The 14,790-nt window shown below is 42.1% G+C and overlaps 1 protein-coding gene and 1 long non-coding RNA gene across 2 annotated transcripts in view; both read right to left on the bottom strand.

The window, feature by feature from the left end:
- LOC135487252 (angiotensin-converting enzyme-like) overlaps window positions 1-14,790 on the bottom strand; it is a 36,626-nt gene that overhangs the window by 8,328 nt on the left and 13,508 nt on the right. The window contains exons 3-5 of the mRNA XM_064770777.1: window positions 11,398-11,549; window positions 9,022-9,254; window positions 2,407-2,598 (exon numbers count right to left, since the gene is read on the bottom strand). Coding sequence (XP_064626847.1) covers window positions 2,407-2,598; window positions 9,022-9,254; window positions 11,398-11,549 — 577 coding nt within the window. The remainder of the gene's footprint in view (window positions 1-2,406; window positions 2,599-9,021; window positions 9,255-11,397; window positions 11,550-14,790) is intronic.
- On the bottom strand, window positions 3,116-5,663 carry LOC135487254 (uncharacterized). Its single transcript, XR_010446792.1, has 4 exons — window positions 5,384-5,663; window positions 4,435-4,498; window positions 4,069-4,134; window positions 3,116-3,663 (listed from the first exon to the last, which is right to left on the bottom strand). It is a non-coding gene; the product is annotated as an uncharacterized LOC135487254 (long non-coding RNA).

The following is a 14,790-nucleotide window of genomic DNA, read 5'->3' on the forward strand; positions in this document are numbered from 1 at the left end:
CGTTTCAATCAAAAAACGCTAACCATTTACAGTGTACATCGATATCCCAGAGTTTCCGTCTGTATTGACGTATATAAACACCTCAACAAAAGTAAGTCCCCCCCTAAACAATTGATCATAACTTCTAAAGTATCAATGACAATGCAATGAAAATTGCAGAACATCATGATACTATACTTTGACACAATGGGTAAAAGTAACAGCGCAATACCTATTGTTACGCATGAATGAGCCTCAATTGAATGAAAAGAGTGCCATTTCAAAAATAACAAAACCTTGTATCTCTTTCAAAATTTATTCTTGTCGAATTACAGATCGATTTCGGCTACTGTTAAACATTTTCAGTAGCTGGTGTATCCACCGTTGCTTCTTATGACTTGTAGGCACCTGTTGCGCATGCTGTGGATCAAGCGCCGTATCCTTTGCTGTGGTATGTTAATCCACTCCAGTTGCAGGTATGCTGCCAAATCGTTCAAGTTCGATTGTTCTGTGATCCTCCGATAAACTCTCCTCTTGAGTTGGTCCAAAAGGTGTTCAATCGGATTCAGATCCGGGGAATTCGCTGGCCAAACCATCCTCTCAATGTTCCTCTGGTTTAAGAACTGGTCAACAACTCCGACCCGGTGTGGTCGCGCATTATCATCCATGAACGTAAAGTTGTTCCCGACAGTTGCAGCGAATGGAACCGCGTAAGGAACAATGACCTGTCGAAGGTACTCATTGGCATTCAGGTTTCCTTGGATTTGGACAAGATCTGTCCTCTGCCCCTCACTGATCCCAGCCCATACCATCATGCTACCTCCTCCGAATGCTGTGACTGGTTGAACACAACACTCAGCATGTTGCTCTCCTCTGCGACGCCACACCCGTAACCTCGCATCAATGTGACGAAGGCAGGCTCTCACTTCATCGCTAAACATCACCAAGGCCCACTGCGCTCTGGTCCATCTCTCATGCCGTCGGGCCCATGCAAGATGGGCTTGCTTGTGACGCAGAAGCAACATCGCTTTTTTGACGAGACGTCGGGCACGAAGGCCAGCAATGTGGAGTCGCCTTCGGACGGTCTGGCAGCTGATCCCTTGTCGATTGGCGAGAAACATCTGGTCCCGGATCGCAGTAGCTGTCACCGATCGGTTCCTAAGGGACGACATCCTGATATGGCGATCGATTCCTTGGGTTGTGATTTTTGGTCTGCCAGTCCTTGGTAGGTCTTTCACCGAAGCAGTCTGGTTGAATTTGTCTCGCAGTTTCCTTATGGCTTTCGGACATACTGCCATTCTCCGGGCAACTTCCTTCACAGGTGTATTGGCCTGAAGGAGACCAATGGCTATAGCCCTGTCTTGCTCTGACATTCGTGGCATCTTCAGTACATGTCAAACCAAAACTGAAAGCACGGCTAACACTGCCAGTCGATTTCAGTGTTGAAACCTTGTTGGGCCAATCTTGTTATTTTTGAAATGGCACTCTTTTCATTCAATTGAGGCTCATTCATGCGTAACAATAGGTATTGCGTTGTTAATTTTACCTGTTATGTAAAAGTATAGTATCATGATGTCCTGCAATTTTCATTGCATTGTCATTGATACTTTAGAAGTTATGATCAATTGTTTAGGGGGGGACTTACTTTTGTTGAGGTGTTTATATCCGGTTAGGCGCGACACAATTGCGTTTGCAGTTGATTTACGAATTGTCGACTGTCAGTGGCTCTCGTAATTGTCGAAACAGCGAGCATACAGTCTCGGGAAAATAGTTATGTTGATTCTGACAAGCTTGTCCTTTACGATTGGTTCATAGACAAGGTTAATATTGTCCGCGGCACATCACATACTTCAGAAATAACAAAAAATCAAGTTTTTTAAATGGGTGGGTAAAAGTTTCCTGCACTCAGATACTAAATGTTATCGATTCGATTCAGTGTAAGGATATTACCAAGACGACCAAAATGATACCTTATTCAGCTCTGAACTCATAAAGATAAAGGAGATACGGAACTTTGGTCTAAGAGACAAATTGATTATTTAATTTCCCGTGCTATGGCGTGATGCATGGTGGGCATTCTTTGTCTTAGAAAAGGTTTTAGAACCTCGTTAAAATACCGTTTCCTTATTAGCTTAATAATCGCTCCTAAACAAGTTATACTATTTGAGGCATGTATTTTATGACAAAAATTAAGCAACAACTGACCACATTGAATAGAAGACGAATTATCTTGCAAGAGCCCCCTATGTCAAAGTACGGAAGTTAGTGCTAGTTAAGATGCTGCAGTATGGTTCCAAATTCTTAGTCTTGATGAATTTCCTGATATTGGTGAACCCGTGGTATGAAAAAATGCTGGTGCAGAAGAACATACCATCTTGAGAGCTTATTTTTATTTTCGTTGCCTGTGTCGATTCAAAACAAACTTACTTTTTAGATGGATTGGAATAGGTTCATTTTCTTGAATCTCATTTGGAAATTTCTCCCTGAGTTTTGCCCTGAAGAAGGCGTGAAGCTGCCGGTACGCAGGAGCGAGTTGCTCCCACAGATCCCAACACTTGGCGTCGAACTGCCGATCCTCCATACTCGAATCGAGCCAGAACTCTACCATATTATTGTAACCTACAAAGAAAGACGAAACCGAAGAAAATCGTTATTTCACAGGTATGGTTAAGCTAAAATGTAGACCAAAACCGAGGCGTAGTCAAGGTTTGTGCGAATATTTTAGCTCCACCCGAACAGTTTTGGTGAGGCAAGTCCTCCAGTTCGGTATCCAGAAGTATTAAGGTAGCAGGAAGGGTTGGGCGTTTGTGGTTTCTGAGTCTGAGGGGGTTGGTGTCTGTTGACTGTGCTTTAAGAGAGACTAGGCATGGCGCCAGTCTCTCTTAAAGCACAGTCAACAGGCATTTGGTCTCAGTATTTGGGTTTTGATTGCCATGACTGTACCCCTGTAAAAGTCAGAGGAGGAGAAGTTTGGAATGATGAAAGCATTGAAGAAGAAGAAATGTTATTATTGAGGAAAGCAAAATTTATTATGAGACTAGAAGGCAGTGTCCTGACTTGATTATTTTGAAAATGGCGGTCTGAACACATTAAAAGGTGGAACATGGCATTTTAGCGACTTTGAAGTGTTCCGCAGTTAAAGGGAGACTATAGGCAGCAGCTAGGTAGGCAAGATAAAGTCATACAAATTTGCCAATAGGGGTCAGTCATATCACTAGGCATGGCGCCAGTCTCTCTTAAAGCACAGTCAACAGGCATTTGGTCTTAGTATTTGGGTAAGTACAGAATCAAGGCAGCTGAGAGAGCAATGATTGAACGATGCTGTGGACAAGTCCAAGGATACTGCATCAGTCACGACCAACTTCTCATCAGAAAGCGTCACCACCAGCATATTCAATGTTCAGTTCCAACCTGTACCAGTCCAATGCACGCCTGTCATGGTCAGCAGTGGTCAGCTTAGCGCGATATGGAACATTCTTTTCCGAAACTCAAGCGAGGGAAGTCTGCTCATTAGCCTATCTCGCGCACTGCTCCTTCTTGTCAAACATCGTAGTGAAATCGTGGTACAGTGGGGCGTCCTCGAGGATTGCAGCTGGTCGGACAGACGTGAGGTGGAATGTGGGCGGCTGCACTTCTTCGTTGATGTGCGATGGCAGATAGCACAGTTGTTGCGTTGCATGACAGCTGAAAGTGAATGTGATATCATAGAACTGAGGCGTTTGCAATGAGACTATAGGTGAAGTAGAAGCAAGGAGTGAAATGGGCCATCTTCCAGTGACTACTATACAGAGTAAGGGCACTGGGTGTTGTTAGATTCAGCATTGAATGTATTCCTCGTACAAGCGTGAATAGTGTGGACATACAGTGAGAGGTGAGAGACCCCTATTGACTACTTCTTGTAACTTTATCTTGGATATTATATTAGTATTGAACTTCTAGCCATGGAATATGAAGAAATTGAAGTTGTAGGCATGGAATATGAAAAATTATTCAACGGTGAAAGACATTATTCCATGAGGCTTTGCCGTGATCGCAAAGGACGCGACGCGATTGGTTCACATGCTAATGAGGTATGATAATGATAATTACCTCTATAATGCTACTTGGATAGCGACTGTGTCGTTGATTGCAACAGTGGTCTATGTCAATGTGTGCCTGTAATGTCAATGAAGTATGATGAGATGATGACGATAGTGCAATTATTAAATATTGGCAAGAGATCATACTACAACATAGGTCTTGTTTTTGACAGATGACTGTGCGACATTCCCATTGGGTCTTGTTAGAGTCAGCGCTGCATGTATTCCTTGTACAAGCTTGAATAGTTGTGACGGACTTTGAGGGGTGAGAGACCCCTATCGGCTACATCGGCTAACTTTATCTTGCCTACCTAGCTGCTAGCAATAGTGCCCCTTTATCAAGACTGAAACCCACTGTGCGGGACTAAGAAATTACCTTTATAATCCTAGTTGGATAACCACTGTGTAGATGATTTGAAGAGTGCTCTGTGGATGTGTGCCTGTAATGTCAATGAAAGTATGATGAGGTGATGACGATAGTGGAATGACGAAATATTGGAAAGAGATCTATTCCTAGGAGAACATATGTCCTGCTTTGACTAGGTGGCGCATTTTAGAATCAGCAGTGAGCACTGTGTGTAACATGGTGGAGGCAGCGGAGATAATAACTGTGTCGAAAGTATTGTTATAGGGCCTTCCCTAGGCCCATGGGGTTAAATTTACAATCCACGATTGAAAAGACGTAGTTTGATCGCATTCAACTATAAATCCATTGAACAGTTGTGTTCCTTTAGTCAACCGATGACCTTTTGTTGGGCCATGATCGGGGATTGTAAACTGTAAATGTATTATGGACTGGGAGACGGGGGAAACACAAGTGAAATAGACCAAAACAAGTGATTTTGGGGCTTTGGTTTAGACGCATGCCCCACATGCGCAATGCTGGATTATACGGTTCATGTGAACTTGTTGACATCTACATGAACTTGTTGACATCTACATGATCATGATCTAGTGCTGTTATTGGTCATGGTACATGGTAGGCCTAATCATCATGGCTATATGTTTCACGAAAAGCTCGGAGTAAAATGAACTGCCGATGAATAATGATGTTGTCCATGTTTACCATGTTTACTAGTACATAGCCATAGGGTATGCACTGGCCAGTACACTTTCTGCACGTCGTCATGGTCATGTACGTGATACCTTGCATATTTTGTTTTTTGAATGCGCATGCTTTTTGGGCAAAATCACTTGTACCAACACTAATGAATAATGTCTTCTTATCCCTATGACTCCATACACAGTGAGGGCATTCTCCCATTCCCATCAAATGGTAACTTATTGTACCGTATCAGGGTGGAAGTTGGGGAGCAGATACCTACCGTTGCACGCCTGTCATAATCAGCTGCAGTGATGAGCTTAGCGCGATATGGAACATTCTTCAGAAACTCAAGCGAGGGAAGTCTGCTCATTAGCATATCTCGCGCACTGCTCCTTCTTGTCAAACATCGTAGTGAAATCGTAATGGAAAACGTCTGGCTTTGCGCCAGACGTTGAGACTAATAAGTGAAGAACTTATAGGTAAAGAACTTCTACTTGCGCGAGACTGCTCTGATAAAATTATCATTGCAGAGACTACGGTGACGTACACATATATTTTTTACAATCAAAAATGCCCTCAAAAGACGATATGGAATGATTATTTTATTGATATTTCCTACTATATACCTTCCAATTATCACTTTATACAAATAGATCGGCGTTAGGTCGCATGCTTTTCTTTCCTGGTGACACTATAAAGCAAAATAGTTGCAACCCCGTAAATGCGCTATAAGTCCAATAATAAGTGACGGTGACCCGTTATAAATGTTTCGCTAGCTTCGCTTTTTTGCCGCTACGCGGCGCGTTGGGCCCTTGCGTCAAGCTCTATTCTGAAACATCTCAAATTAAATGACGAATAATGTGGTTTTAATAATTTTGAAATGCTTCCACATTTTGCTCCAACGCAAACGGATATGGTTGCCAAACCAAAACCGCTGAATTCAAAACGAGGCTTCGTTGGCGCATAGTGCATGCATTTACACTGTAATGTGCGGTTCATTCCTAACCCAGTTGTTTTAGAATACAATCTAAGATAGCAAGCCTTTCTTTACAAAAAGAATGCCCCGGTGCTGCCTCTATCGTTTTGGGTAAGAACATGAACTAAGTTTCCATGTTTGATTATCTGAGCAGCATCAGTTGCATATATCAGTACTCTATCTTAAGACAGTTGTACATGTATATAGAATTCAAGGTAGGATCAATCTTTAAAACCACGTTGAAGGAGGATTACAAAAAGTAGTTCGTCATACTCATGTGCTTGATCTCATGTATTGAGTTACCGTTTATCACCTGTTTACAAAGGGCAAAAGAGTGGAATTTTGAACGGCTCTGTAACATGGTAAAACTTCAGGCGGGGATATGTTCTCATTCATTAAAAGTCACCTGCAACACTTTTTAACTTAGGAAAAAAAAGGGCATAAGATAACAAACACAGTGGTGAAAACCGCATAAATATCGAACTACCCATCTTCAAGTATGGCAGGTAGAAAATTCAAACATTCCAGGCGGTGCAGGAAGAACAAACTGATGATGTACATTGTGCTGTACTGAAATAAAGTTTTTTTTATAGTTTCATGCCTATATTTTAAAATTGTACATTGATATGTTCACTAAAAGCTCATACCTGTGACAAGGTAATAAGAATATAAGCATGAAACTATCAAAACTTTATTTCAGTACAGCGCAATGTACATCATCAGTTTGTTCTTCTTGCACCACCTGGAATATTTGAATTACATACTGCGATAACGTTAAGGTCGATCCATAGTCAAGGGGTTTTCCCTAAGGCAAGCACATTCCAAGCTACCCATTGGAGTGTAACATAATGATCATAATTGCCTAGACTCTGTTCGCCGATTTTAGGCAGAGAAAACGCACGAGGAACTTTTATTGATGCCTGACCGCAACCCTGAAATGTGATGGCAATTATAGGCCTTGGTTTTCAATCGTCCGCTGATTTGCGCATGCTATTTCGAAACGAACTCTATTGAACTAGTGTTGCAAATAGTAAACATACCGACGTGAATGATAAAGTTTCAAAATGTCAAGCAGTTTTTCTCCACTTTCATAAAACATTTTTCAAATTTTGAAAATGGAAATGTGCTGTTAAGCAACTGGAGCTTGTCCGTATAACCGCGGAGTGGGTTTTTCAAGTAGATTTCCGCAAAATTTCCGAAATAGAGAAATTATGTGGAGTAAAAGCTCTACACTGTTAATCATATGCATAGTTAGAATTGTTTTCAATAATCGGCGCTTATACGGACATACGCTAGGCATGGCTGCGTCCTTTCAATAACTTCTTGAATGGTAATTCTAAAGTCTTGAATAAATTCCGCTTTGGCTTGCCATATGCGACATAGCATGTTGACATAAAATTGATCAAGGTGATTTTTTGACCTTCCCAAAAAGTCATTTTTCAGGGTAATCTAGAAATACGATCCAGTTATTTAGGGGGAAAGTTCACTTAGATGCTTCATACGTGTCGTACCGCACCATAATTATTTTTGAAATCACTATTATCAATGAATTTTCACGAGTTGAGTTTGGGCAGTTTTGCGTCACGCATGGGTATAGATCGACTTTGATTATTATGCGGTTTTCACACTTGTGTTTCTTATGTTATGCCCTATTATTTATACCCCAAGTTAAAATGTTAATAAAAGGTCAACTTTAAGCAGTTTCAAGAACCCCAGAAGCAGTGGTACAGTTCTCAACAGTATTCAACATTATTTTCATTAAATGAGTAGCCTGCCCATTCAAGATCATTGTATGAAAACAATCAAGAAGCACCAATAATTTGCGGGCAGCAGTTCAGCACTAGGGAAAACGATTACTTACATTACTCAGAAAAATGATTGGAATAGTTACAATTTGCCCCCTTTAGGAGATGTTAAAGACGCTTCATGAAAAATTGCCAGGTCAAATGGGGTGGGATCTCAAATTAGGAAACTTCTGGAAATGAGGGATCAGGGGAGAAACAACTGCAGAAATAAAAACAAATTTTAGATTTCTTGTGCACTGCGTGACGATGTATTATAACATCAAGAGTAAATAAAGACTACGAATTTGGAACCAATACTACAGCATCTTGACTGGCACTAGGTTCGAAATTTTGACAATAGGGGGCTTTTGCAAGATAATTCGTCTTCTATTCAATGGCTATCACTACTATTTGCTGGTTGTTGCTTGCTTTTTGTCACAAAAACATGCCTCAAATGGTGTAACTCGTTTAACAGCTATTATTAGGCTCATAAGGAAATGGTATTTTAAATCCCACTACGGGAAATTGAATAATCAATTGTGTCTCTTGGACAATGCTCTTTATCTCCTTAATCTTTAGGAGTTCAGAGCTGAATAAGGTATCATTTCATTTGTCTTGATGATATCTTTACAATGAATCAATAACATAACAATCTGATTTCAGGAAGCTTTTACCCACCCTTTTGAAAAAAAAGTTTTTGAATTTCTGAAGTTCCAAATTCTTTGTCTTAATGAATTCTTGATAAGATGCAAGCTTATACATAAGGATGTGTAAGAAGGAGATTACCGAGAAATCGGTTTGATCATGATTTGTCTGCACCCGCACAAAACGTTTCATGCACTTGCACAGTAATTTGTAAACTGTACGTATAGTACGAATAAACAAAGTATATGATAACATATGGTAGTGCATAATACCGCAGTAAGTGTTAAATGCAAAGCCACGAAATCCTGCCCGACTGTACACTCTTAATAGGTGAAAATAAACTGTTTTTGTCTGTATTATGAGAGGACCGACGGATGACGCCACAGCATCGTAAGCTCCCCACAGGTGAGCTAAAAACCAAACAACAACTACCAAATTTTCTCAGTTGAACATGAACGTAGTTGACCTTTAAAAGTTAATATCAATTTTTGTCGAAAGTTCCCATAAGCTTACCATTCTCTCGTGCCCCTTCATTATAAAGGCTCACAAGCTCTGTGAAGTTCTGTCTCAGCTTGAGGCCAACTGCGGTGGCATACTTCCCCCACAGTTCGCGTCTCTTTGGAAGGGATTCCACCATAGCGAGAAATCGTTTTATCTGAGACTGTTCAACGAAAGTGGTGGAATTCAATTCCAGCGTCGTTGAGGCAAATGTTTTTTGTAGAGCATGTTCGATTGCAATGACTCGCCTACAAAGAGAAAATAGAATAATTGACTGATTAAATCTCAGGAATTTACACATTTAACAGTCTTTCTGTAAAAATCAACACGACCAGATGCAAAACGGACGGAAACCGATTTCAAGGTAGCTGCAGTTGGGGCGATATTTGATATCGGATCGATCTGCTGAGGTTTTTTTTCTGTCCATATCCGAATGAAACAAGTTATAAAATTGCCTTTGAAAGTCAGTTGGAGGCAAAACATCTCAACCCTCGCCGTAACTGATGGTACTCCACTTATGACAACACAGAACCAACTCGTGGTGATCATGTATTCAACCGCCGAATCCGCCTTTCGGAGAATAACTGATTCTCCGACCGAGGATTTCCATGACCCTGCTACTCATTCTTTATGCTTTCCCATTTCATCCGTAATTTTAATTCGATTGACGAAAGAGTGGGGATCAATTCAAATGCACGAATTTGGTGTCAGCTGTTAAACTGCTGAAATATGATGTATGATTGCAGACTGCAACCTGGACCCTCAATGCTCATAACCGGAACTCAAGTTATTGATGACGCCGTTCTGTCCTTGCTTGAATTGGCCGCCATTGCCTGCAAATGGCCTCGAATAAGCTATTTTTACCATAATGAGACTTTTAGGGCTTCTCGTCATGCGAATGTTTGTGACCTGGTTTATAAAATAAATCAAAACATTTTGGTTGATACTTTTTTAGACGACTTCTAGGATTTTGTAAAGGCAGGTCAACAACAGAACAGATATTCAACCTCCGGTTATTGTGCGAGAAGTATCTATACTTCTCGCACAATAACCGTAGTTATCTTGTAGGCAGCTTGACCAACCAGTGTACTACAACTTCATAGACTACAAGAAATGCTTTGATCGTATTTGGAAGGAAGGTTTAAGGCAGTTCAAAGGAAGTACAACATCAGCTTTGGTATCATCGAGTACATAGAGGCACTGTACGCTGCATCGGGGAGCATGGTTCGGGTTGGAGAAGACTTCAGCAAGTGCTTCACCACCTCGGTAGGAGCAAGACAAGGTTGCCTTCTGTCACCAACCCTGTGCAACATCTTCCTCGAGAACAACATGGCAGAGTCCCTCCTTGAACACGAGTCACCCTTGACGACCTCGGGCCGAATGATCAGCGATCTTAGGTTTGCCGACGACATCGATCTCCTACATGACTCAACAAGTGACCAAATGCATCACTCACAGAAGGTTGACAAAACCAGTGGGAGATGGCATGGAAATCAGCCTGGAGAAGACGAAGACAATGGCATCTAGCGGAGTTTAACAGATTTACGTGTGCTTAAGAGACTACTACCTAGACCAAGTGGCAGAATCCATCTACCTAGGTGCCACAAAAACAAAGGATGGTACTTCCTACAAGGAGGTGAAAACGCGTATATAGCCAAAGCTGGATCGCCTTAGCCTGACTGAAGAGAATTTGGCGAGACAGAAACATCTCAATGCGTCAAAACCTCAACTTCTGAGGTCTTTGGTGATCTCGGTGTTCTTGTATGCGGCAGAATCGTAGACTATGAACACCGAGATCGAGAAACGGATCAACGCACTTGAACTGAACTGCTACAGGAGACTACTCAACATCTACTCAACATCGCACATCACCAACATCCAGGTAAGAGGGTCACCCAGTACATTGGGCATCATGACAGCCTCCTAACCGTTGCCAAGAAGAAAAAGCTGAGGAGGTTCGGCCATGTCACGAGAGCCAATGGAACACTTAGCAAATATCATCTTGCAGGGCACAGTGGAGGGTAGCCGCCGAAGCGGCCGTCCAAAGAGAATTAGGATGGATGACGTGACGCACTGGACTGGAAGAAAGACCAGTGACCTGATCCGCCTCGCCGATTAGGACAGAACCGTGTGGTGTCGCATCGATAACAGCTTAGGGTCGCCCGATTTGCCGCATAGCTGCGAGACATGATGATGATGGTGATGATGATGATCCCCGAAGTCAGTACGAATCTGTCGACTTGGCCAATTTTAGTCTGATTACACCGCATAATCGCAGAGTATAGTGTACAGTGGCTAATACAACATGGAAGCTGAAACTGGCAGAGAATATGCTTGAATATTATGTCCGCTTTGGAGAATGAGGAGAAAGATCAGAGTGCGCTAACTCACCGTCTGTGTGCCGGATCTTTGTGAGTCGCCGACCGGCCGATAATAGTCAACGCCCGCTTCGTGTCGGCGGGGAAGTTGGCAGTATTGAACTTCTTGGCTTCCTCTGTGGCCCACGCCTGAAATGTTCTCATCAACTCATCAGACTTTGCGGCCTGCAACACAATAATCATCTTGACCACCGAGGTTTTTGCATCTTATCAATATTTCCGGCTACATTTAAAGGGGGTACAGACTATGAGGTTCTAGATGTACAATAATAAGGAGCTGTTCATTTGGTACCTACGCCTCAGGCCTGGTTTATATTGAGTGTTCGTACATGTACGCTGTAATTTGTCATGGCTCACGGTTCACTTCGTCACTTGCCACGAGCACGGCGTTAGCTGACTTTTAGGTGGTGATAGGCTAAAGCCGACACGGAAGCGCAGCAGCGCCTAAATTACGCTGTGGTTGGTGACAGACTTTGGACTCGATAGTGCTTGGCTTGCATTCTTTTGTTATTGGCGGACAAAAAATTCTGACCATCGCACCTGGTCATCAAACATGTAAATTACTGTCTATTTTGGGCTTGATGACGTCATTGATATGAGAGCCAGTCAGACGCGTTTTTGCAATGCTTTTGCATGGCAATTGATCTCTGGCTGTTATTATGAATAGAGTTCACTATGTTTTGATAGAAAACACTTATTCTAGACTCCCATATCTAATGAGAGGCACAATTTATTGTCATATACTATACATGTACTTTCAGACCGATTTTGTAAGTTTTTCAGAATCCGGATTTTCACTACATGTACTCCAATTTTATCTTTGCTCTACTCGAGGACAGAACATTGTCAGCTACAACAATGCAATTTTTACAGATAACTGGCAACACCATGCTAATCCATATCTATCTATATATATATACATTTTTCATGGACTTTCCGTCCGTTCTTGTTATATCTTAGATTAAAATTGGTGACGTTTTCATCGGGCCACAAAGTATAATGCACACAACCTTGAGGGTTCTCCATCTAGCTAGCTGAAAATGCCCTTGTATTGCATGCCAAATTGGAATCACCGAAACATGTTTTGGACCATCACTTTATTAATAGCGGCATCTTGGGCTTATTATAACCCGCGAGATGCGGAATGCGAAATCGCGAGATGCCAACCTCGGTGAGAGTACCATGCGCCACAAGATGTATTGCAAATATGGAACCTGAAAAGGCTAACATTCATGAGACCGAGGCTGTAGTGGGGAGGCTATCCTTGTTTTGGTTGGCCCATTGAAATAGAATCCGCTGTGCGATGTGTTGAATTTAACCTAATTTATAGCCTAATATCCCGAGCTATTTTTAGGGATGACCAGACGATCACCAGGTGCATGCCCTGTGTTATTGGTCAATCTTGCCTATTGTGATTTGTGCCGCCAGGCGTAACGTGAAAATAATCTTGATACATGCAGCATCCTGAACCTCGTGGAATTATACTCGCAGTATATCTTGATAAGTTGCTAAAACCTTTGTGGTCAAGATGAACATGCAGTTCTTGCCTGGACAACAACGATAGAAATGGTGATTGTCATGGTCCAGGGAAGTAGAAAATATTGTGGCAGAAAATAATAATTCCTCGTCTCGCTATTTCGCGATTTCTCATCACGCGGTTTATAATAAGCCCAACACTTGCTCTTAGTTTTGATTTTATTTTTGGTCAATATCAAATTAAATATCTTCGTACCAGCTTCTTTGATATCTCTTTGAAAATGGCAGTTTCGCAGTTATAAACGAAGATAAAAAGAAGAATATGGTCGATAAGCTTGCGGACAATTATTTAAGCTTGTGAATAAAGGCAACCGAATGGTATGTTATAGCTGTTCGAGTCGTTCAACTTTGACACAAACCCATATCCTAATGCTGCAGTCAATAAAACCATGAGCCTCCACACTCGGGCAATCGACACTTATATATACTGTGAATATTTTCTAGGCTAGTTGGGTGTGGGTTAACATTGAACGCTGCATAAAGCCCGCACCACACGGTGAAATTTGCGTGATGCAAGTGACACGCGTGCACGTTGCGACAGGCAAATTCTCACTGTGTGGGGTCGTTTTTTGCTGCGTATCTTCCCTCGCGAGTCGAGACGCAGCCGATCTAGCATGTTTGATATTTTCTCGACACGCGAGGAAGTTAATCACCGTGTGGGGGCTACCTGCAGCAATGTTGCGCGAGTTCGACGAATCACAACAAGCAGATCGGTCACATGATTTATAGGTCAGTCACATGATACCAAAATGGCAGCGCCCGGGAACTGTCAAATCCTATGAGAAGTATTATGGACCAAGAAGACCAAATTGCCCTTATTCTCCTGCTGTTACTCCGTCGGAGGCGGCGGCGGAGGCGGCGCCGCGTGGACCGTAGTCTTTGGACAAGGCCATGGATTCAGAGAAGAGAGGATAAGGGGGCCTATGCAAATCTAATTGCTGAATTGCGGGAGGAGGACCCCATGAAGTATCGCCAGTTCCACAGAGCTGCCATTTTGGTATCATGTGACTGACCTATAAATCATGTGACCGATCTGCTTGTTGTGATTCGTCGAACTCGCGCAACATTGCTGCAGGTAGCCCCCACACGGTGATTAACTTCCTCGCGTGTCGAGAAAATATCAAACATGCTAGATCGGCTGCGTCTCGACTCGCGAGGGAAGATACGCAGCAAAAAACGACCCCACACAGTGAGAATTTGCCTGTCGCAACATGCACGCGTGTCACTTGCATCACGCAAATTTTCACCGTGTGGTGCAGGCTTAACCGGGGCTTCGAAGAAAACAGAATAAGACACACTTGTAAAAATGGGGCGTTTTCAACGACGTGATCAAAATCCTCAGACTGGCTAAGCTTTTATTGATAAATATTGTGCTGTTTCTTTGGCATTAAACCATTATCATGCGCTGCTGTCGTCTAGGCCATATATTCTAAAATACATTGGCTACAGTGTTTCATTTTTAACATAGATTGTTTATTCGCATCGTTTTGATGACAGAAGTGTTGGTGGGATAACCATAAACGCATTGGTTGGTACAACATTTCTTAAAAGCAGCTTCTTTGTAGCTTACGCATGAAACACTATCACGTTTGAGGTGTCTTACATGAAGAATAGAAATATATACCGCCTCGCCTTCGTTCCACCCTCGCCCTACCGTTTAGTTCAGCCCTCGCGGTTTTTATGAGACGAGCAAAACCTCCAGTTCCGTATCAATTCGTTATATATAAAAAAATCCTCTCCAGACAGAGATTAAATAATGAGGTAATTATACTATAAAAATTACAATATTTCTGATCAACTAGAAATAATATTTTGTTCTCTGGGTGGTGCCCTTTAAACTCAGCATTTTTTATTATTTTCGTGGTGAGCG

Source organism: Lineus longissimus, chromosome 4 (assembly GCF_910592395.1).
Source record: "Lineus longissimus chromosome 4, tnLinLong1.2, whole genome shotgun sequence".
Taxonomy (NCBI): Eukaryota; Metazoa; Nemertea; class Pilidiophora; order Heteronemertea; family Lineidae; genus Lineus; species Lineus longissimus.